The sequence below is a fragment of the Doryrhamphus excisus genome, linkage group LG5 (genome assembly GCF_037039965.1).
Source record: "Doryrhamphus excisus strain RoL-2023G ecotype Guam linkage group LG5, RoL_Dexc_Guam_v1.1, whole genome shotgun sequence".
Lineage (NCBI taxonomy): Eukaryota > Metazoa > Chordata > Actinopteri > Syngnathiformes > Syngnathidae > Doryrhamphus > Doryrhamphus excisus.
Genome location: NC_136361.1, coordinates 6,347,501 through 6,372,970, shown reverse-complemented (window position 1 = coordinate 6,372,970; position 25,470 = coordinate 6,347,501). Strand labels below are relative to the sequence as shown.

General features: G+C 39.6%; 1 protein-coding gene across 3 annotated transcripts in view; it reads right to left on the bottom strand.

Moving 5' to 3' along the window:
• Positions 1 to 25,470, bottom strand: part of kcnh2b (potassium voltage-gated channel, subfamily H (eag-related), member 2b) — a 365,920-nt gene that overhangs the window by 101,856 nt on the left and 238,594 nt on the right. For all 3 annotated transcript variants that reach the window (XM_058059603.2, XM_058059604.2, XM_058059605.2), the window contains 2 exons: positions 25,261 to 25,470; positions 24,986 to 25,197 (listed from right to left, as the gene is read on the bottom strand). The exon at positions 25,261 to 25,470 is cut by the window's right edge and continues 119 nt beyond it. In XM_058059603.2, coding sequence (XP_057915586.2) covers positions 24,986 to 25,197; positions 25,261 to 25,470 — 422 coding nt within the window. The remainder of the gene's footprint in view (positions 1 to 24,985; positions 25,198 to 25,260) is intronic.

Sequence of the window (25,470 nt, the reverse complement as noted above, 5' to 3'; positions counted from 1 at the left end):
CCCAAACTTTTGAGCAGTAGTGTATGTTATATATTACAAGTAATTATGTTCTTCATTGTTTGCATTGTGAAAGTGAATGGTAAATTCACAAAAATTACATTTATAGTTTATGGCACCAGCCATGATGAATTCATTATTCCAGCAAAGCATCATTTCCGGAAGTAACACCAGTTAAGCCAGGAAAACAAACGCTTCTTTTGTCGACTTTGTTCTGTATATTTTTCATCAAAATAATACTCATACCAAAATGTTGTGTTGCTGCTGGATGTTCATCGTATCCGAGTGATATTGTAAGTTAAATTTTTTCCCAAAAGATGAAGACTACATTAGAAGAAGCTAGTACAGGGAACGAAAGACAGATGGACAGCCACCTCAAGTTCTTTTTTTTTTTTTTACAGGGAACATTTTTATGAAGGAAGACCTTTACAAGACTCATTCGGCTTGCAAGAACGGAATAAACACATTTTGAAAGAGGATGTTATTGTCTATTCGGTACACAGGGGGAATGGAAAAAACATTTTGTGAGATGCATGAAAATTTGTTTTTCTTTGGAAAACAAAGGGGGCGGCACGGCGGTCTAGTGGTTAGCGCGCAGACCTCACAGCTAGGAGACCAGGGTTCAATTCCACCCTCGGCCATCTCTGTGTGGAGTTTGCATGTTCTCCCCGTGGGTTTTCTCCGGGTACTCCGGTTTCCTCCCACATTCCCAAAATTGGCGACTCCAAATTGTCCATAGGTGTGAATGTGAGTGTGAATGGTTGTTTGTCTCTGTGTGCCCTGTGATTGGCTGGCGACCAGTCCAGGGTGTACCCTGCCTCTCGCCCATAGACAGCTGGGATAGGCTCCAGCACAGCCGCGACCCTTGTGAGGAAAAAGCGGTAGAAAATGAATGGAAAACAAAGAAATTTGCAAGTGATCCCAAACTTTTGAGTACACTTAAAGTACACTTAAACTTTTGGGTCGGGTCGACTTAAGCTGTAGAAGGCTGTGGACTTGGTCGACTGTACTGTATAAACACTATAATACCACACATGTACAACATTTAAACGACTTGCAGAGGTTGCTAATGTTTGGAAAACCACAATGACCTTTTGGGTAAAGTACGTACTTAAGTTCTTAAAGCATCAAAAAATACTCGCACAGAGGATTAAACATGCCAAATCTTCTTTAAAGTGTCCCTGCTTGTCTTTGGAACCATTAGCGTTGACTGAGCATTTTCTGTTTGCGCTGTTGCCATGAAATCACTTTGTGAATGTCACCTCCACTGCCCCGCATGTGTTTGTCGCCTCTCATATAGAATACTTGGAAAAAATACTTCTGCTATCCTTCCAGTGAGTTGAAATATTCTAATTGAGGTCAACAGCAGGTTATTTACTGTAATGATGTTACAACCAATACAAACAATGTGTTTTTTCCCTGCCTCATTCCCAAGTGAATAACATTTTCCACAGCGAAACCTCCAGTGGGAGCAGCACCAAAGGCACCGCAGAGGATATACGTAGTACATCCTGCTGCATTTGTGGAAGCGTAACCTGTCAGTCATGATGATGGTGCAATTTTGTACATCACCATCACGGAGCCTAGACTCCATCCTCACCTCCATCACCATCTGGTATACTGCGGCCGCTGCCAAGGACAAGGGCGTGCGGTCCTGAGGGTGCCAGTTTAGGACCCAATGGTCTGCAGGAAAGACTGCAGCTGACCCCCCCAACTCTGTGTTCTCATTGCATGAACAGTCAAGCCAGAAAATACAGTTTTGGAATACATGGAATATTGTAAGCATACTGTAAGTATAAAAGATGGCAGCTTGGGTAAACTTGGGTAAACTTCACTCCCCGATGCCTGAAGAGCAGCGCTGGACAACAAGTTCACAACCAAGAGCTTTTAGCTCATTGGCTAGCACTCGGACTATGTGGTCGCGGGTTCAAGCCCTGGAATATGCAGGGCCGGAGTGCACAGATGATGTGTAAAGCCTGAATTATGGCTGGATCCTCCCCTTCCAAAATCTGTGGTGACGCTTGACATTCACCTCCAAAAATATACATTTCGGCACCAAAGGTAAACAAGAACTAAATATCACAAACTGAGGAGAAATATGTAATATGCAGATATGAATATCTAACACCGTCAGAAAGGAAAACGTAGGATAACACTGAAGATAGTGTGTTGTGTGAACGTCACTCTCTGATGCTTTAAAACAGGGGTGTCAAACTTGGGGTGTCACTATGATCAACACCTCCCCAATTCAAATCACTTGCTGGAGAAACCCTCCATTGACGCATGTGCTGTTCAAGAAAACTGCATTTTTGGGGGGAATTTTGCCCATCATCCAGAAGCCTTATGTGAGACAAGAAGACCCCGGGCCACCCTGGTGGCACCCCAACAACTTTTAGACAAACCTGGCTCTGTGGTGCAGAACACGACTTCAGCCTAATCACCGTTTGCCAGGTTCAAACTCCTGTGACATTTGTAAAAACACTTAAATACAGAAATACAGAACAGACAATAATATTCAAAGTTACTCGCAGCGAGGAGAGTGAAACCACATACCCAGTGACATGCAGCTCACACTTTTTATTCTCTTTTCGGGGGTCCCTACTACATGGTCATGCAACTCCAAGGGGGACGGGGGCAGTTGCACGAGCTGTATTTGTTTGTCTATGCGTGTGTGTATATGAGAGTAATTACTTTTATTGTTTTATAAGTTCTTATCTTGACACACTCTTGCAGGATTAACATGAACATCTGCAGGGTTGCTGTTGGCGCATCCAGGCACCTCCAGGACCTGGGGTTGCTAGGGGTCTCTGATCAGGGTCACAGGAACATTCCCTCTTCAGCACATTCAAACACTTTCTATTGTCTAAGCAAATGGATATAAGGGTGATAACTAACGCTGTATTCATTCTATGTACATTTTATTCTAATACTGTTTCGGCTTGGATGCATTTCACTGCAGCACACAATTTTAAGTGGGGAAGCTGAGGAGAGCTACCTATTTTGTGTTGGTACTGTGCCCATCAAGGTACGTTTTTGATGATTACTTTGTTCGGTTCCTGTCAAGTGAGCACTGATCTCACCTTGGCCACTCCAATGAAACATTTCTGGTTCCGCCATTGTGTGCTGGAAATCCACAGAATTAGGATTCACTTATTCCACTATAAAGCCATCTAAAAAACATCAAAAATCCTCCAACAACATTTTACATACATGCTGTAGCCATATAGCAACGGCCCCAAGTGTCAGTATCACGCGGCACGCGGGGGCATGATACCTGGCCTGATACCAGACAAAACATGTGATGATCTTATTATCACTTACTATTTAATCATGAGCTTATTATCACGTACTGTTTAATGAAAAGACCATTTTGTTTCCAGAAAATTTTCAGTTTATTACATGTAACGTGCCAGAGAGTTGAATTTTGATTTGAGAGAATCAGGCTCCTATTCATCCCCATTTTCTTTTCTGATTGATAAAATAAACATAGACACGTATTTGTCTAACACAGGCGGGGGAATACTTTCTACCAGTCTTTGTTCATTCTTGCAGTTGATGAGCCATTCAGAAAAAAGCTCGAGGTCGCCCTTGGTTTTCCGACTTGTATTTGCATTTGTAGTTTTTTCAACCATTTCAAGAGTGTCCTCCTCATTAATGGTGATATAATGTTCCATGTCTAATATTCTGTTTGCTATTTTCCCTATTTGTCTTTCGCCGGGAGTGTCAACCGCTGACATGTTGACAGAGCACAGACGGCAGCAAAACAAACGCTGTGTGTTCGCGCTCGTGCGCTGTTCTCTGATTGGTTGTTTCACGGGCACGATACCAGAGCAGCGCGCTCTGAGTGGACAGCTACGGGGGCTGATACTGGACATGGTTAAACTCTATATTTTATCAGTATCACTGCCCTGGGCTTTGACACAGTATTTCGGCCTTTTCCCGTATCATTCATGGGCGGTTTCTAGGGTACAGGGCCAATTAATACTGTAGTATGTGATAACATACAATACACTGTCAATCTAGCTGTGTCACTATGTTATAAAAGTAAATCCTCACTGTCACGATAGCTTGGTTAATATGCAGATCACGTCATGTAAATTCAACGTTTTCGGTATTTCTTGATTTTAGTCGGAATAGGTGAATCCCAATTACATGCACTATCTGGTAGGCACAGAAAATGGAATGACAGAGCTTTTAGCTCACTGGCTAGTGCTGCTCATGGTGTTATTTGGTCATGGGTTAGAGAGGGGAAAAAAAACATGCAAAGAAGCAAAATACATCCACTTTTTTTTAACAGTCTCTAAACTGCATAGTTGCTAAAAAGCAACTATTTAACCTTTTTATTTAATAGGTTTTGTTGCCGGACAGATTGCTAAACCCCAAATCGGATCTTTGCAGCATGATGAGAAGCTATTATGAGGGCGACACACACACATAATGAAGAATTGTTCTATTTGTAGCTAATCAAAATCCCTGCTCACTGTGTCTCTTGGCGATGCAGATTCAAAGTTTTACTTTTCAAACTGCATGCTTTCCCTGCAGAGTTAAGTAATGGACGGATGGAAGGATGGAGGGATGGAAGGAGTCCCGCAAAATGTGAACAGAGGATGCCTGCTGTACAACCTTTCTTTAAACAGGGCTGACTCTGGTGTCCCAAAGTCCTTTTGATGAACAGCAGGGTGGCTATGAGCCACAGTGTCAATGTCCTGAAATTACCCTGAGGGACATGTCCCTGAGATGAACTGTAGCCTTTGCTCCATGTGGCTTTATTTGATTTTTTTCATATAAACCCTTTCTGCTTTTCTTCTTGCCCTGCAGCCATTTCAAAGACAATCATCACTCAAACCACAAGGGTATAAGGCAAGGGTCTCAAACTCAACTCAACCGGGGGGCCCGCTACATGTAGTGTCTGGGTGAGCATCAAATATTCAGTCCGGGATCACGTTTCAACCAAGTGACTAACTCCTCAACAAACAGGAGGTCATTACTCGACATAAACAGTCTGACTAACGCTGTCATGAAAGAACACAATAATCGTCACACAGCCACTTAACACAACAACAACCTAACACATGCACAGCGTAACTACTGCTACCAATTTAAATAAACTAAATAGTTCAATGCCGGGCTGCATGGCGGTCGAGTGGTTAGCGCGCAGACCTCACAGCTAGGAGACCAGGGTTCAGTTCCACCCTCGGCCATCTCTGTGTGGAGTTTGCATGTTCTCCCCGTGCATGTGTGGGTTTTCTCCGGGTACTCCGGTTTCCTCCCACATTCCAAAAAATGCTAGGTTAATAGGTGACTGTGAGTGTGAATGGTTGTTTGTCTACATGTGCCCTGTGATTGGCCAGGGTGTACCCCGCCTCTCACCCGAAGATAGCTGGGATAGGCTCCAGAACCCCCGCGAACCTCGTGAGGATAAATTTGGCATACGACAGATTAGACTCCCGGCTTTCATCACACAAAAAAAGTTACTTTCTACCTTTTTCGGTTCTTTAGTAATCAGCAGTAGAACGTAGGTAAGTTTCAGGTAAATATCAGTTCCCGACTAAAAAAAACATGACATATATTTCAAGCATAATTTTCACTTTTACACAAATTTAGCCATATGCATTTAGCCAAGGCTGCAATGAGTTCAATCCCACTTGTCTATATGTGCCCTGTGATTGGCTCAGATAAGCAGTAGAAAATGAATGAATGAATGAATACACACACTGTTGTGTGTGCTATTGGGTAAATAACTGGGCTTGGGCTTGAATTTTGTGAAATACATTTCTAAATGAATGCAACTGTACTAAAGATGGATAGTTTAGTTTAGTTTAGTTTAGTTTAGTTTAGTTTAGTTTAGTTTAGTTTAGTTTAGTTTAGTTTAGTTTAGTTTAGTTTAGTTTAGTTTAGTTTAGTTTAGTTTAGTTTAGTTTAGTTTAGTTTAGTTTAGTTTAGTTTAGTTTGAACATTAAAAAACACATTCAGAGTACAACAAAACAACTAAAACCAATACAAAATAAAATAAAATACATCTGTATATATACATACGCTGCACAGCGGTCGAGTGGTTAGCGCGCAGACCTCACAGCTAGGAGACCTGAGTTCAATCCCACCCTCGGCCATGTCTGTGTGGGTTTTCTCCGAGTACTCTGGTTTCCTCCCACATTCCAAAAACATGCTAGGTTAATTAGCGACTCCAAATTGTCCATAGGTGTGAATGTGAGTGTGAATGGTTGTTTGTCTATATGTGCCCTGTGATTGGCTGGCAACCAGTCCAGGGTGTACCCCGCTTCTCGCCCGAAGACAGCTAGGATAGGCTCCAGCACCCCCGCGATCCTCGTGAGGATAAGCGGTAGAAAATGAATGAATGAATAATTCAATGCCCCTTCATGTTTACAATGACATAACCGATATCAAAACCAAAACCAACCAACGCTTCAACTAAGAGTGCAGCGAACTAAGACTCCCACTGAGTTTAACTCCTAGAGAAATGAGTTCTCCACAGCAGGTGTGTTGCCAATAATCTCCCATGAGCCCTTGCTGCAGTTCATGAGTGCTGAGACGCGGCATTTAGATTCTTAATAATCCTGGTAAGACAGTAGTAGGACAACACCAGATGAGACAACCAATTACTATGGTACTCCTGCATGGGTTGGTCATTTTTCTCGTTTGGAAAGCGGTGTGCTCAGCAGTTCTCGATTGAGAAAATAAGCTAACCTAAATAAGAACGAGCGGGTTATTTCTCACCGTATATAGGGACGCTTCAATGTATTGTTTTCTGTGCACATTTGCCTGGACGGCAGGATTATGCATTTATCAACCTGAGGGTGCAGGTATGTATGGGATTTTAGGGCACGCTGTTGTTTGTTAGCACGCAGTTGAACATGAAGTCCTTTGTGTTGCGAGCATCACAGTGCAAGCTGCTTGTGCAGATGGTCCACACAGAAGCCAATGGGCAGACAATGGAGAATCCCTACACACACTCATTTTATCACTAAAGATCGTTAAAAAGATGTCCACCTCAGATATAAATTTTTATTACTTGACAATTTTTTATTATTGTCTTTTACTGTTAAAAAATCTAACCAAACTATACCCAAGAATAGCAAGTGTGTACGTTGCACATGTCCACGTCACAACTCACAACTCATGCACAACTCCATGGGGACCAGGCAGACTTGACAGGAGCCAATCATGAGAAAAAAAATAAAAGAAGCGCATTTTGACTCAGTGTCATCTTACAAACGACATTAAACTCATCACACAGCAACTTAACACCCAAACAGTACCAAGGAAATATACATTTAACATACATTTTAACATATACCTATCATGCATTCCTGCATAACGAGCAGTTTATTGGAGGACAAGCAACATAGATGAGCCAGAGGACCCAGAGTCCAGAGGGAGGCTGATGTCATTGCAGTGCCCAATGTATGTGTTGCTCAAAACTCAATTGATTATGGGAAAACTTGTGTTTGAGTGTTTGTTTTTTCAAAATCATATTGGTAGATGTTTGAACACGTTTGTGTGTTAAGTCGCTGTGAGATGAATTTGGTGTTGACACCATTAATCAGACTGTTACATACTGGATAATGACCTCCCGAGATTTCCAATGGGTTGTCAAGCTTGTTGTGACTCATGAGTGACACAGTATGTAAACAATTAGTAGTAGTAGTAGTTATGAAGTAACGGCAATGTCATGAGATTTGATTTTACTCATAAATTATCTGGAGTTTACGGTAATCTGACAAAACATTTGAATCATTTGACAGCCCTACTATGTAGCAATATAATGAAACCGAAAGACTCGGGTGTAGAAAGATAAAGCTCACCTGTCAAATGTCTTTCTCTAGGTGTCATCTTCTGAGTAGCGTATAGCTGCTGTGTTAAATAATGTCTAGTTACAACACAGCTCTGCTGGTATTTACCATGGTATTTCTCTGGGGCTCAAGGTCTGGATGAGGGTCATAGATAATGACTGGGTTTAAATGGCAGCCTCGGCTTCCAGATTCTGTCAGCCGCAGAGGAGCCACCACCACGCTAATCTCTGGAGAGATTTTGTATTCTCCAGAGGATCTGCTGAACCGCGAAAGGTAATCACAATGTGTGTGTGTGTGTGTGTGTGGTAGCGTTAGAGAGAGATGTAACACAATGAGTCAGCTATTGATTCACACTTTAGTGTTGACCTTATGGTTGACTTAGAAAGTTCAGATCCACACACCAACAACTAGAAGCATCAATTGTCTATGATACCATGTCAATATAGAATGCATCGCTTCCATTATCATCTGTATGGATTTTGTGTCATTAATATTAAAGACTGATTAATTTCTTGGAAATCTGCCAATAACTTGGTGTCCATTATTATTAGTTTGAATGAATTTTAAATCAAATCATTGTTGTGTCGCCGGCAGTCAAATCTCATTGGGGCAAAAGTTTGGCTAGATTTTTCCGATTTCCTTCAATCCCAGACTACTATTGACTACTCGCAGAAGATGGAGTTATGTGTCAGGCAGCCTTTGAGTTATTTTAATGGATGGTTTCATGAACTTTGACACAAATATTGTTTGTTTTCGTGACAACTCGTATATCTAAACAACTATACCAACAGAAATTTGGTTGTTTTACATCAAAGTAAAGTATTTTCCGAACTATAAAGTTCTAAATTCTGTACAAATTTAGTGCTACTTTGGTAAGCACTCCGCTTGATTGACAGTTGGACCAAAATAACAAGTGAAGCAAATGAATTCGGAGCTTGGGTTAACAAAAGAAGTGGTTTGAGAACCACTGGTCTAACAGATCGCCGGCAGTCAAATCTCATTGGGGCAAAAGTTTGGCTACCTTGTGGATTTTAGATTTTAGATTTTTCCCATTTCCTTCAATCCCAGGCTACTATTGACTACTCGCAGAAGATGGAGTTATGTGTCAGGTAGCATTGGAGTTATTTTAATGGATGGTTTCATGAACTTTGACACAAATATTGTTTGTTTTCGTGACAACTCGTATATCTAAACAAGTATAACAACAGAAATTTGGTTGTTTTACATCAAAATAAAGTATTTTCCGAACTATAAGGTTCCAAATTCTGGAAAAAAATTGTGCTACTTTGGTAAGCACTCTGCTTGATTGACTGTTGGACCAAAATAACAAGTGAAGCAAATGAATTTGGAGCTTGGGTTAACAAAAGAACTCCAACCACTGGACATTGGTGTAAACAGGTCATTCAAAGTGAAGTTGCAAGCGGTGTGACACTGATGGATGAAAGACAGCAAACACGGAGGCAGCGCCGGGCGAGTTAGGCCACCATATGTGACTGGATTGTAGATTCTTGGGCTAACGTATCTGCTTTCTGTTGTCCGAGCTTTGGCGGTTGGGATCAGTCTTTTGGGTGTTATGGAAATTGGTATTGGGAAGACGCATGCTTCCACAAGGAGAAGGAATGACTGGGAAGTATATCGCAGAAGAAGAAAAGATCGTTGACCCGCCACTTCTTTTGGTTTATTGATTAGTCGACAAATCAACATAAATGGACGAATGTCTAGCGTAAATTACCCTTTGGGGTCTCAAATTTAATGATGACCACTTCTCAACTGTAAGGGGATCCCGTCCAATGTCAATATAATCAATCATCTGTATCTGTATCTGTATATCTGTATATCTGTATATCTGTATATCTGTATATTTGTATATTTGTATATTTGTATATTTGTATATTTGTATATCTGTATATGTAATCATCTGTATATGCTTGTGTGTCAGTGATATACTACCACGGTTCTATACTCAGTTCACTCCACTGACTCCTGAAATGAGTCGGATTCACTGTCCACCATCCCCATGCTGACTTCATGATGGATTGGTCCAAGGAAGGCTCCTGACTGGCTCGCCTACTGCTACTGATCTGGGAGGAATTCATCTACCCTCTGGAGTCAGATTGTACAACACAAGAACTAGTGCATCTCAGGGAACTCAGATTCTTCCGAGTCAAATGAACAACAAATTGGGGGCGCATTCTGTATAACGAGACATAAGTACCGTGGACTCCCCCTCTGTTTCTCAACGTTGACGTCCCAAATCTCTGCAACAAAACTGGAATCAAAATATTAATGCGATAATGGGGTGTGTCACTTCCTGTTGTGTAACTTAAGAGTCGTACTGAATATTGAGTTGACAGTTTGGGCGATTAGCACAATGCCTAATGTTTTTGATTCTCGTTCATTGGGCCATGGTTCGAGCCCAGTTGTGTGCACAGGGTCGGACCATAAGGGTTACAAGCTTTAAAAGTGTGTGCCCCCCACTCACAAATGGCCAAAAGTGAGGGGCCGACCAACAAGTGGCTGTTAGAATAAAATGTAGATAGAATGAATATAGTGTTAGTTATCACCCTTACGTATATCCATTTGCTTAGGCAATAGAAAGTGTTTGAAGAAGGAATGTTCCCGTGACCCTGACCAGAGACCCCCAGAGACCCCCAGCGACCCCCAGGTCCTGGAGGTGCCTGGATGCGCCAACAGCGACCCTGCACATGTTTATGTTAATCCTGCAAGAATGTGTCAAGATAAGAACTCATAAAACAATAAAAGCAATTACTCTCACATACACACACACACATAGACAAACAAATACAGCTCGTGCAACTGCCCCCCCCCCCCCCCCCCCACAGTTGCAAGACCATGTAGTAGGGACCCCCGAAAGAGAAAATAAAGTGCATACTCAGAGTGGAGCGGCATGTCACTGGGTATGTTGTTTCACTCTCCTTGCTGAGAGTAACTTTGAATATTATTGTATGTCTCTTCTGTATTTCTGTATTTAAGTGTTTTTAAAAGTGTCACAGGAGTTTGAACCTGACAGTGGCTGACCAACCAAAATGCAAAATGACAGCAAAGCAATGACTCAACCAAGAGGTCACAAAAGACCCCACAACAACGTCCTAACTTAACATAACTTGCCTCAGTTAAGGTCAGTGTTCATGATTCCACCATAAAAAAGACACTGGGCAAAACCGCCTGCATGGCAGAGTTTCCAACAAAACATCTTGATGATCCCCAAGACTATTGAGGAAATATTCTGTAGTCTGAGAAGACAAAAGTTGACAAAATAGCAACAGTATGAAATATATGGTTGGTGGTAGTGTGATGGTCTAGGACTGTTAAGCTGCTTCAGGACCTGCATTCAGCTGTGATAAATAGAACCACAAAAATGGGGCCAGCTGTTTGGAACCTCAATCTGGACCCAACTTGGGTTCTGTGGGAGGACAATGATCCAAAACACACCAGCAAGTCCACCTCTGAATGGCTTAAAAAACAAAATGGTGTGAACTAGCCCAAGTCCTGACCTGATTCCTATTGAGATGCTGTGGTATGACCTTAAAAAGACGCTTCATGCTGGAAAACCCTTCAATGTGACTGAATGACAACAATTCTGCAAAAATTAGTGTGCTAAAATTTGATTATTTTCAGTATTTCTGTTAATTACAAAGCTCCTTGTTAACTGTCCTTTCAGGACTTCCCTTGAAGAACAGCATTCATTCATTCATTCATTTTCTACCGTTTATCCTCACGATGGTCGCGGGGGTGCTGGAGCCTATCCCAGCTGTCTTCGGGCGAGAGGCGGGGTACACCCTGGACTGGTCGCCAGCCAATCACAGGGCACATATAGACAAACAACCATTCACACTCACATTCATACCTATGGACAATTTGGAGTCGCTAATTAACCTAGCATATTTTTGGAATGTGGGAGGAAAACCCACGCATGCACGAGGAGAACATGCAAACTCCACACAGAGATGGCCGAAGGTGGAATTGAACCCTGGTCTCATAGCTGTGAGGTCTGCACGCTAACCACACGACCACCTTGCCGCCCAACAGAAAACATAATAAACATAATTAAAGAACATTCATTCATTCATTCATTTTCTACCGCTTATCCTCACAAGGGTCAAGGGGGTGCTGGAGCCTATCCCAGCTGTCTTCGGGCGAGAGGCAGGGTACACCCTGGACTGGTCGCCAGCCAATCACATATAGACAAACAACCATTCACACTCACATTCATACCTATGGACAATATGGAGTCGCTAATTAACCTAGCATGTTTTTAGAATGTGGGAGGAAACCGGAATACCCAGAGAAATGTACAACACTACAGTACACAGAGATGGCCGAGGGTGGAATCGAACCCTCGTCTTGAAGAACATCAGAAAGACCGTATTTAAATTTGAAGACAACTTACAACATACATTGATACATTTCTATATAAAGCCAAAAAATAATAATTCTGTAGCGATCCAATATACAGTATATATAATTGTTGGGGGCCGCCATAAATAAATAAATATATGGGAAAGCCCAATGTGCCACACATGGTTGTCCTTGTACACTACACATCGTAAGTCCTAAAAAGGAACCCATTCTTATAAAAGCACATGGACATGAAAAACAAATCAATGTTTGCGTTTTTATGAAACTTTTTTAGCCTTCTCTGATTCAATTACTTATGATGAGGAGGACTAGCCAGGCAGAGCGCCAGCCTTGCCAAACAGCAACGTGATTAATGGGGCCAGGGCAAAGGAAATGGGTCACAGTGCAACATAGCATAGTGGGAGAAGAAATCATAGGCAAAGGGGTGCAAAAATGAGAGAATTTAAAAAGAAAGACAATAGGAAGGGGTTTAAAATGTGACGAGAGGGAAGATGGAGGAGAGAATGAACATGTGGCCTTGTGTGACCTCTCATTGTTGGATCTTATTTCTTCATCTCATGCAAGATTTATTGTCTCTTGTATCTTCTCAAATAGCTTAGCATAATACGTATGACCTACAATACATTGGACTGGTTGGAGCATCTTTAACGTGCAAAATGCATCAACGTGCCCACTCCTTGTACCAGGGGTGTCCGAGCTTTTTCCACTCAGGCCACATGTGGAAAAATTTAAGTTGTTTAAATTAACATTGCATACTTTCTGTAAATCCTATAAATTTCATTTCACCGTGTTTGTCTGCTATATGTTATATTTAACTGGAATGGCTGATTCCAACAATCAGTGATTTATATTGGAAAATTCTGAAAATTATCAGGGATGCCCAAACTTCTTCATACTACTGTATTTCAAGAAAAGTGTTGGCGAAAAAGCACATTATTAGTATCAACTTCACTTTTTGCAGTTTTTTTAAAAAATATTTCAACTTTCTTCTTCAATAATCTCTATAAAAAAAAATTTGTAATATTTTATGACATGATTCCCATAATAACAAAAGTACAACTTGTTTTTTCTCACTGGAATAGCTCTTTTTTGTGTTAATATTTTGACTTTATTTTCATAAAAAAATCATTTTGCTGTTTATCCCCTTCAACTATTTAGACTTTCTTCCTGTAAATTTTCCTCTCATAATTATGACTTTATTCCCATCATATTTTTAATTTATTCTTGTAACATTGTAACTTTTTTCAAAATGTTTCCAAAAAATTACAATGCTATTTGCTGTTTTTGTTATAATGACTTTTAAAAATGTGCTGTTTTTTATATGTATATATTTTTTATATATCTTTTTATTTTATATATTTTATATTTTTATATATTATTTTATATATTTTTATATATTATTTTATATATTTTTATATATTATTTTATATATTTTTAAATATCTTTTTATTTTATATATTATTTTTTAAATATTTTTATATATCTTTTTATTTTATATTTTTTATATATTACTTTTTAAATTTTTTATATGTATATAAATATTTATTATTTACTTAAGATTCTGATGTCATTTTTGTAAAATATTACTGATTTTTCTATTGTTTTCTTGTGTAATTATATTTTTAGCATGCGCTGTACACTAATAAACAAACAGCTGTGGGCCGCAAATGGCCCCCAGGCCACACTTTAGGCCCCCCTGACCTATACCAATTATATTTTTATTTATGTGGCCCCCACTGTAAAAAATTCGTCTTTTTTTATCATTTGAAAAATGATCAGGCATATGACATAAATATCATAAATGTAAGGCTAAAGGTTCTTTTCAGTCACCAGTGGCTGCTGATCTGTTAGCATTAGCATTTAGAAGTCTTGCAGCCCATTTTAAATGTTTTTTTTTCCAGGAATTTGACATGTATAGCTGAATCTATACAACTTTAAAGTGTCCCTTATGGTGCCAGGTTAGTGGTAATATGTCTCATGTTAATAATGGAACATTTTCCATTTCATCTCAAATCAATTGCGGGACAACGTCATGGTGTTCTTTCAATTTACTTGAGAACAACCAATGTTATATAGAGCGTTGCAAATGGCAAAATCAATGCCTGCTTAATGCTGTTTGGGGAAGGCGGAAAGGGGAAATAGATGACTTAGATATAGATTATCTCCTATAAGCCGAACAGGGGACATATTTGCCAAGGTGTTGCAGGTTTTTTTTTTTTACATGACATCCGCAACGATCTTGTCTATCACTTCTTGTAAAATGTGTCAAAGTGAGACATCCGAGTCACAACAGCAGTTTGAGTCATGTGATCGATTGACTGAGGCTGCGAGTGAACATACAGTATACTGTTGCTCAAAGATTAACAACACAGCGGATCACCGCATATTTGTAATCGGGCATCAAACTCGCAGATTGTGCGAATTTGTGGTGAGATTTTGTTGTTTGTTTGGTGGACCTTGAACGCACCATAGTCAGTGTGCAGTGACTGACTTTTTAGCTTCTGATCTATTAGTGTTGAGTATCTTTATATGTCATAAACTTTAAATGTTTGAGACGTATTTCAGGCTAAAACCTGGATTTTTTCATGATTGAACATTAGCAATTGAAGAGAGAAGGGCGGGGTTAAGAATTTATATTTTGAATGTATTTATTTGTCATATATTATACGTATATGGCAGTTTTTGAAATGTGTTTCATTCTTAGTAGAATAAATGATAATTTATTAGAAATTAATTAATTAAAATTCATTCCAAGTCATCTGTTATAATACCTGTTATAAAAAGTTGCACATCTGAGACAGCAAAAGCCAGTTTTAGTCAACCTGTGAGTTAGTAAAACTCGAGTCTTCGTCAACCTGTGAGTCGGTGACACTAGAATCATTTGTGAGTAAGTGAAACTCAAGTCTTTGTAAACCCTTGAGTCAGTGAAACTCAAGTCGTCGTTCAATCTTGAGTCTTCTTCAACTAGTGAATCAGTGAAACTCTAATCTTTGTCAAGCACATGTGAGTCTGTGAATCTTGAGTTTTGTCAAACATCAGTTAGCCGTGAATCTCAAATCTCCATCAAGTACCCTGAGTCGAGTTAGTGAGTCGTGAGTCTAAGTTGAGTATTTGTGAGTGAGTGAAAGTCAACTCTTTGTCAACCTATTGGCCAATGAAACTCAAGCTTCCGTCAAGGCAAGAGTCGGTGAAACTCGAGTCTTCATCAAACTGTGAGTCAGTGAAACTTGAGTCTTTGTCAAACATCTGTGACTTTGTGACAGTCAAGTATTCATTAAACAACCACGTGTCAGTGAAACTCGAGTCTTCATCAAACAACTGTGAGTCAGTGAAACTTGAGTCTTTGTCAAATATCTGTGACTTTGTGACAGTCAAGTATTCATTAAACAACCACGAGTCAGTGAAACTTGAGTCTTCTTCAACCAGTGAGTCAATGAATCTTGAGTTTCGTCAAACACCAGTTAGCCAGTAAATCTCAAATCTTCATCAAGCACCATGAGTCGGCAAAACTCAAGTCAACCCAGGAGTTGGTGAATCCTGAGTCTAAGTGAGTGAAACTTGAGTCTTTGTCAACCTATTGGTCAGAGAAACTCAAGCTTACGTCAAGGCAAGAGTCAATGAAACCTCGAGTCTTCACCAAACAACCGCGAGTCAGTGAAACTTGAGTTTTTGTCAAGCATCTGTGACTTTGTGACAGTCAAGTCTTCATCAAACAACCACAAGTCAGTGAAACTTGAGTCTTCTTCAACCAGTGAGTCAATGAATCTTGAGTTTCGTCAAACACCAGTTAGCCAGTAAATCTCAAATCTTCATCAAGCACCATGAGTCGGCAAAACTCAAGTCTTTGTCAACCCAGGAGTTGGTGAATCGTGAGTCTAAGTGAGTAAAACTTGAGTGTCAACCTATCGATCAGTGAAACTTCCGTCAAGGCAAGAGTCAATGAAACTCGAGTCTTCACCAAACAACCGTGAGTCAGTGAAACTTGAGCCTTTGTCAAGCATCTGTGACTTTGTGAAAGTCAAGTTTTCATCAAACAACCAGCCTTCATCAAACAACCATGAGTCAGTGAAACTTGAGTCTTTGTCAAACCTTCAGTCAGTGAAAATCAAGTCTTCATCCAGAACCTGGGAGTCAATGACACTTGAGTCTTTTTCAACCAGTGAGTCAGTGAATCTCAAATCTTTGTCAAGCACCGTGAGTCAGCAAACCTTGAGGCTTCGTCAACCTGGGAGTTGGTGAATCCTGAATGTAAGTAGAGTATTTGTGAGTGAGTGAGATACGCAGTAAAACGTAAACAACATCACATGAATCATCGTGTGATTACGACAGTTGTTGGGACAGTTGCTACGCTTTTTTTAAAGCAGCAACTTGAACGTTAATTTCTTTTAAGTTTGTATCAAAAACAAACTTTCCACTGTAGTCCGGTGATGACTGCTCGCCGCCATTTTCAAAACCTGAGAGATGTCTGCGTGTTACATCACAGCTGAGCATATGCTGAAAGAACGCACCCTGACAACTTTCCGATTGAGCAGGTACAAGATACGTCAATCGGATTGGAGAAAGGAATATTCCACCCCTGTGAATCCGATTATATATTCATTCGGATTGGCACTTTTCTTTCGGAATGAGGTGTATACAAAGGTTACATTCTTTCCGTTTGAGCAAATAACCCGAATGGAATTGGAATATTTGGGTCCATGTAAACGTGGCTAGTGAAACTCTTTGTCGAGCACCTGTGAGTCAGTGAATCTTGAATCTTCGTCAAGCACCATGAGTCAGCAAAACTGGAGTCTTTGTCAACTTGTTAGTCAGTGAGATACGAGTCTACATTGAGCAACAGTAAGTAAATTAATCTAGAGTTTTTTGTCAAGCACCCATGACCCAGTGAATCTTGAGTGTTCGTCAACCCATGAGTCAGTAAAACTCAAAACTGAGGCGAGGACCCAATCCTCAAACATTTGTACGAACTAAGTTACAGTAACACAAATTATCTTGTTACCTGGTATAATTTCTTTTAATTTAGCTAGCGGTAGCAGGATTGAGTAAGTGAATAAGTCAACAAAGACGAGCACCCGTGAGTCCCGATTCAGTATGTTTTGAACAACTTGTTCATTACTCGCACATCTCGATTTCCTTCTCTGTGGGTCATTGAACCCGCATCGGGGAAACACTCAATCAGTTTGAGGTATAAGGCAGAGGCCACCATGCGGGCAACTAAATGACAGTCCTGCAGGTTCAGTGTGTCACATGTTCCTTGACTCCATTCCAGCCCATTTAACTGACAGGACTCGGCATCGGTGCCACAACATGTAAGCATTTTTCGCCAACATTACAGTATTACCATGCTGACATGCTGACAACTGCAACCCAGCAAGAACAAATCTGCTAGTTAAAAGAGGACACGGGTACAAGTACAAACTATAGTGGCCTGATTGTTTTATACTGGAGCAAGATCACTTTCTTTATTCCAGACAAGGATATAGTTATGCATTAAGGAATAATTGGAACAAGCAATCTTCGTCTTGGAAATCATTGAGTGCCCTAAACAGAATAAATGAAGTTCTTTTCCTCCAGGTAGACTGAGGGCGCCGTTCATTGTAGAGATGAAAAGGCACTCATTTTCACTAATTTCTGCCCTAGTTCACAAACATAGTGCTGGGTTCAGACTTTGCCAGAGGTGAATATCTCACCATAACAAGCCCAGTGACACATTAGAGTCGTGTCCAGCCAAGGGGGCTTTCTTTAAAGAGGGAAAAAAGTAGAAAAAACATGTGGCACTGCTAAAAATACCTGTTAACACCATAAAGAGTGTATGCTATGTGATAGACCAGCGCCATTATAGCATCACAGGTTTAATACCTGGAAAGTCAATTAACGGATCACCACAGGCTGTTGCATAGGGATGGTGGTGATAAATTCACTTAGGATAGCTGAGTTAATTGCATTACTTTGTAGCAACCAGCAGAGGGCAAAAGTAATTGATGCCAAACTTGTTGGCTGCCTCGACGGGATGCGGAAGAAATCCAAACAGCAGCTGACTCGAGATGTTCGACTTGGCAGCTTTCACATATGTGGACATGTTCGTATTTCAAAGTAGTAGCCAAAAACACGACCACTAGGCGGCAGAAGTGCATTTTATAAGAACTCTGCTGTTCATTTCTATGCAGACCTACCAACATGTACACATTTATAGTACTCAACATGCAATTTGACTCTTGAATACAGTTTTTGCATTTTCCTGGTTTCCGTTTTTAAGTTCAGTCTGTACAGTATAGATCAGGGGTGGGCAAACTTTTTGACTCGTGGGCCCCATTGATATGACAAAATTTACGGGGGGGGGCAGACTATATATTTTACACGTAACAGTCCACCTGGTATTATTGTATCTGTAAAATTGTCATGCAATCTGCTATTATTATTTATTATTTTATATTTATATTTAAATATTTTAAAAATATTAAAATATTATAATAATTACAATAAAATTAAAATAATAATTATTATATTAATATTATGTAAAATATGCAAATATAACAATAATATTATATATAATTAATATAATAATTAGCATTAATATAATAATTATAATAATCAGAATAGTTCTAATAATAATTATAATAATCAGAATAGTTCTAATAATAATTATAATAATCTAATAATCTAATAATAATCTAATAATAATAATAATTATTATTATTATTATGTGCTCGTGTCCCTTTTTTCAGGAGCACTTTGTAAACAACAGACCATGTCAAAAAACGAAATTGATAAAACCATCAAAAGGTTGGCTCAGGCCATGATGCCAGGTTGTATGTTGAGTTTAAATGAAATACTTTGGAAAGATTGGGCGGGCCGTATTCAAACACTTGGTGGGCCGGATGTGGCCCCCGGGCCATAGTTTACCCACCCCTGGTATCGATGCATGAATAAATATGATCAGTTTCTGGAGTATTTCAAATCGGGGGGGCTGATGTCATCGCAGCGCCACAATTAACGTGTTCCTCAAAACGCAATGGATTATGGGAAATGGATGGCTTTGAGAGAAATTGAAAAGATGATTGATGCAAAAATCTGACAATGAAGGGCAGACTCACATTCTTCCAAACAGAAGCTGACTCGAGACGTTCGACTTGGCAGCTTTCACATATGTGGACATGTTCGTATTTCAGAGTAGTAGCCAAAAACATGACCACTAGGTGGCAGAAGTGCGTTTTATAAGAACTCTGCTGTCAGGGAGAATGCAAGAGGTTTTCATTTCTATGGAGATCTACCAACATGTACACATTTATAGTACTCAATATGCAATTTGACTCTTGAATATGCTTGTATGCTCTACAGTTTTTGCATTTTCCTGGTTTCATTTTTAAGTTCAGTCTGTACAGTATAGATACATGAATAAATATGATCAGTTTCTGTATTATTTCAAATTGGGGGGCTGATGTCATCGCAGCGCCCTAATTAATGTGTTGCTCAAAACGCAATGGATTATGGGAAATGGACGGCTTAGAGAGAAATTGAAAAAGATGATTGATGCAAAAATCTGACAATGAAGGACAGACTTACATTCTTAAACAACCAAGGCTTTTTGAATCAGGTGATAAGCATGTGGAGGACTTGTAGCACAGTGAGTGTCATATTATTGTGTATCTAATTATGAGGGGTCGTGGGGGGTGCTGGAGCCTATCCCAGCTGTTTTCGGGCAAGAGGCTTGGTACACCCTGGACTGGTCGCCAGCCAATCACAAGGCACATATAGACAAACAACCATTCACACTCACATTCATACCTATGGACAATTTGGAATCGCCAATTAACCTAGCATGTTAGGAGTACCCGGTGAAAACCCACGCATGCACGGGGAGAACATGCAAACTCCACATAGAGATGGCCAAGGGTGGAATTGAACTTGGGTCCTCTAGCTGTGAGGTCTGCACACTTGGGTACCACCGTGCAGCCCTATGACTGAAATTAGTAAAATATAATGAAATGTGTCCATTAACAATCCATACCTTCCAGATAATATATTATAGTATAACTGGATGTATTTGTTAGCAAATGTCAAGAAATATATATCCACTAATACTATACAAGACACACCCACAGTAGACTTAAAGTTGCATCAAGATACCAAACACCGCTTCAGACTTCTCCGCAGAGATCTCCTCCTTGGGCTTGTAAAAGCTTTCCCATAACGGCAACTCATTAAATAAATATACACAACCTACATTTCACTTAATGTAATGCTTATGATGTCACAGCAAGCCTTCTCTGATAAGTGTTCAGGATCTTGAGCCCACACGTACAAAGGTACACTAAAAATGTCATTTTTATACACAATATTGTACACGTTGTCATTCCAGCACATGCCCACCTTGACAACAATATTATTAGTTTTTTATTATTACTCAAACGTCTAACCTCCAGGTTAAATCCTCAAAGACGGTGGGTGGGTTCCTACCACTTTGCTGCTGGGTGTGGTGTATGCCATCCATGGCTCCATTGCATCTAAACGCCCGGGTTGTTCGCTAGAGAACATCACTCTGTTCTTGGTGACTCTGGGTGTCCGAACCCAAGGGCCGTCTGAGCAAATTCCATGTATGGTAATGTGTGTGTGTGTGTGTGTTGGGAATGCTAAATGAGATCTGTAACGGTAGAGTGTATGTGAGCTGGATTTTGGTTTGTTCATGTCGACTGTCATTATTTTCATATTCCGCATGATGGTTTGTCATTTTTGCCATTATTTTGTCTTCTGTCATTTTATTTGGTTAGTGACTGAATGCGCTAACCTGTATGTTTGATACATTGGCCATTGTTTTCCACCTCCCACGGTGACTAAGGGCTAAATTTATATTTAGATTCCTTGACCATGAAAACATGGAACGTTTGAAACATTTAAAGAATTCTAAAAATGTTAACATTAGCATGCTAACCTCTGAAAATGCTGAGTGTGCAAACCTGCACGTTTGATACATTGGTTGTTGTTTTCCACCTCCCACGGTGACAAATAACTATATTTATATTTAGATTCCTTGACCATGAAAACATATAAAGTTTTAAACATTTAAAGAATTCTAAGAATGTTAACGTTAGCATGCTAACGTCTGAAAATGCTGAATGTGCAAACCTGTGTGTTTGATACATTGGTCGTTGTTTTACAGCTCCCATGGTGACAAAGGACTCCATTTATATTTAGATTCCTTGACCATGAAAACATGGAAAATTTGAAACATTTAAAGAATTCTAAGAATGTTAACATTAGCATGCTAACATCTGAAAATGCTGAATGTGCAAACCTGTACGTTTGATACATTGGTCGTTGTTTTCCACCTCCTATGGTGACTTTTATGTTTGCTTTAGCCTTCTTTGTTATTTTGGTACTTGGTACTTTGGTACTTACTTACCGATACGTTCCATGTGTGCTTGTTTTTTTTTTGTTTAACTTAATCTTTATTGCTCTTTTCATCATTATTGTGTCAGATTTTGAAATATTTCTTCAAGTGTTGACGGTTGTAAAGTTGAGAGGTCATGGGAAAGGACTACATTTATATTTAGATTCCTTGACCAATAAAACTAGGAACGTTTTAAACATTTAAAGAACTGTAAGAATGTTAACGTTAGCATGCTACCATCTGAAAATGCTAAATGTGCAACCCTTTAGCATTCTTTCTTATTTTGGTACTTGGTACTTTGGTACTTACTTACCGATACGTTCCATTTGTGCTTGTTTTTTTTTTTATTTAAAGACTTTATTGAACCAACCTGCCGCCATGTCTTTGCATACACAAAATCATAGAAGAGGAGGGACTAACTTGATCAACCTGTAGCGGTAAAAGTATCGAACAGAAGAAGAAGATATTGCAATTGCCGTTTCTGGTACAGGAGCAGCAACACACATTTAAATTATTCACTGTTCTATGTGCTGCCGAGCATTATAGTGATTTGCTACCATCTTCAGGCCTGAGCTGACATTACAGCTGTCCTTTTTGAACCACCAATATACTGGCAAGCATGGTATTCAGCATTGTGACACACAGACCATCATAGCCCAAGACCATCAAAGACCAATGAGGGACCAAACATGATGATATTGTTTTCCAGATATTGAGTATTGCATTCAATGCATACATGTGACATATGGCTGATTGCATTCTTTTTATGTTCTGTCTAAAAAGAACATTTGCAGACACAGCTGTTGCTGGAACATAACTACAGTACATTGTACGGATTAATGCACACTTATGTACACATCCACATAAAGGGGTTGATGTTTGTGTTTCGACTATGCCATCTGTGCCATCTTACTGTACCATGATTACATTATTGTGTTATATCATCAACCCTGGATTATTTTCTATTCACGTTCCTGAGGACAAAAAACATGGGGAAAAAAGAGCATGATCGGATAAAACCATTCCCATTTCCCTTTAGTAACTCTCTGTAGAATGCCCTGACAGAGGGCTTAACTTAATCTTTATTGCTCTTTTCATCATGATTGTGTGAGATTTTCAAACATTTTCTTGAGAAGTTGAGAGGTCATGAGAAAGGACAACATTTATATTTCGATTTTTCGACCATGAAAACATGGAAAGTTTTAAACATTTAAAGAATTCTAAGAATGTTAACATTAGCATGCTAATCTCTGAAAATCCTAGATGTTAGTATAATTAAACTTTAGAATGCTAACACCTAACATGATAGCGCTAAGCGTCTGCTTACGTTGATATTCATGAAAATTGACAAAAAATGCTAGTATATTATCTTGCTATCGATACTAACATACCAACGTTAGCATACTAACACCTAGGATTATAGTGTCTACCTATGAAACTGGCTAAAAATGGCACAATGTGAATGTTAGCATAGTAGCAATGCTAACATGCAAGTATGTTATCTTGCTATCGATACTAACATACCAACGTTAGCATACTAACACCTAGGATTATAGTGTCTACCTATGAAACTGGCTAAAATGGCACAATGTGAATGTTAGCATAGTAGCAATGCTAACATGCAAGTATGTTATCTTGCTATCGATACTAACATACCAACGTTAGCATACTAACACCTAGGATTATAGTGTCTACCTATGAAACTGGCTAAAAATGGCACAATGTGAATGTTAGCATAGTAGCAATGCTAACATGCAAGTATGTTATCTTGCTATCGATACTAACATACCAAACTTAGCATACTAACACTAGGATTATAATGTCTACCTATGAAACTGGCTAAAAATGGCATGATGCAAATGTTAGCATAGTAGTAATGCTAACATGCAAGTATGTTATCTTGCTATCGATACTAACATACCAACGTTAGCATACTAACACCTAGGATTATAGTGTCTACCTATGAAAGTGGCTAAAAATGACACGATGTGAATGTTAGCATAGTAGCAATACTAACTTGCTATCGATACTAACATACTAACGTTAGCATACTAACACTAGGATTATAATGTCTACCTATGAAACTGGCTAAAAATGGCACGATGCGAATGTTAACATAGTAGCAATTCTAACATGCAAGTATGTTATCTTGCTATCGTTACTAACATACCAACGTTAGCATACTAACACTAGGATTATAGTGTCTACCTATGAAACTGGCTAAAAATGGCACAATGCGAATGTTAGCATAGTAGCAATGCTAACATGCTAATGCATTTGCACCTAGCATAGTAGTGCTAAGTGTTATATAAGTGTTGACACATTAAAACGGCTAAAATGTTACTATGTTTATATTAGCACGCCCACAGTGCTAACATGCTAATGTTAGCATGCTAATATCCAGCATTATATTGTAGTGTTTACCTATGAAAATGGGGGAAAAAATACTAGTAGGCGAACCTTAGCATGCTAATAATAAAAACATGTCCACAGTGCTAACATGTCAATGTTAGCATGCTAATATCCAGCATTATATTGCAGTGTTTACCTATGAAAATGGGGAAAACAATACTAGTAGGCTAACCTTAGCATGCTAATAATAAAAAACATGTCCACAGTGCTAACATGCTAATGTTAGCATGCTAATATCCAGCATTATATTGTAGTGTTTACCTATGAAAATGGGGAAAACAATACTAGTAGGCTAACCTTAGCATGCTAATAATAAAAAACATGTCCACAGTGCTAACATGTTAATGTTAGCATGCTAATATCCAGCATTATATTGTAGTGTTTACCTATGAAAATGGGGAAAAAAATACTAGTAGGCTAACCTTAGCATGCTAATAATAAAAACCTGAAAAAAGTAACATTAAATGAACGTTATAAATTAACTTGCATTTGAGTAAGGGAATAATACAAATTTTATGTTATTGTTGGTAGGTTGCAAATGCTCTTGTGTGATGAGTTGTCATAGTGGCACCACTACAATATACAAACATGATTTAGCAAGTTAGCATCTGTGAATCAGAGCCAAAAATAGAGAGTGAACAAAAGCGCGTTGAAATACATTCAAAACGCATCAACGTGATCACACATCCAAAGCAGTTCATTCGACAGTGAAAAAATGAGTCAGTGAACAAGAAGCATCTTGTTATTGTTGGCTCATGACTCATTCTTCCCACCTTCGGTCACAAATGACCAATCGCAACGCAAAAGCACACACTCTCGGAAAATTCCATCTATAAACGTAAGCATTTTTATTATGACCAGAGAGTACAACCAGGGGTGTCCAAACCTTGTCCACCGGGGGCCATTTTGATATAGGTCAAATATGCTAAGCGAGAATGGCCCCCGGGCTGCACTTTGAACACCCCTGCATTGCACAGTAATAAAAAAGTCAGCCTACCTGTGTGACTTTCTCGGTTACATTGTGCGTGCGGTCGATAAGTTTGCAAGGTGCTATGATGTCCATCTCCCCTGATGGCAGGGCGATGAGTGGGTCTGGTTTGAAATCCACAAAGTTGAGGGTGATCTGAGGAATTTTGGAGATGGCACGGTACCGCATGAGGTCAGAGTCTGACGTGGAGTTCAGTATGTTGGACTTACTGTTCACTGCACCTGAGAACACAATGAAGGTCACAATGAAAGACTGTAAGAAAAGGGGGTGATTGATTTTCGCACCAGTGCTTCCCAGCCGTGTACTCGCTCGCCGGTTTTTCCGGTCCCAGTCAGGCCTCATGGCCTCAATTTCGTCGACAGAGGAGGCGCGCCGCATGCTGTGGAAACTCTCCCGCGAGCGGCTGTGCGACAAAGAACAGTTCGAGCCAGAGGCGTCCTGGTTGAGGCTGAGGCGGTGGTGGGGTGCTACGCAGGGGGACGACTGGGTGAGGG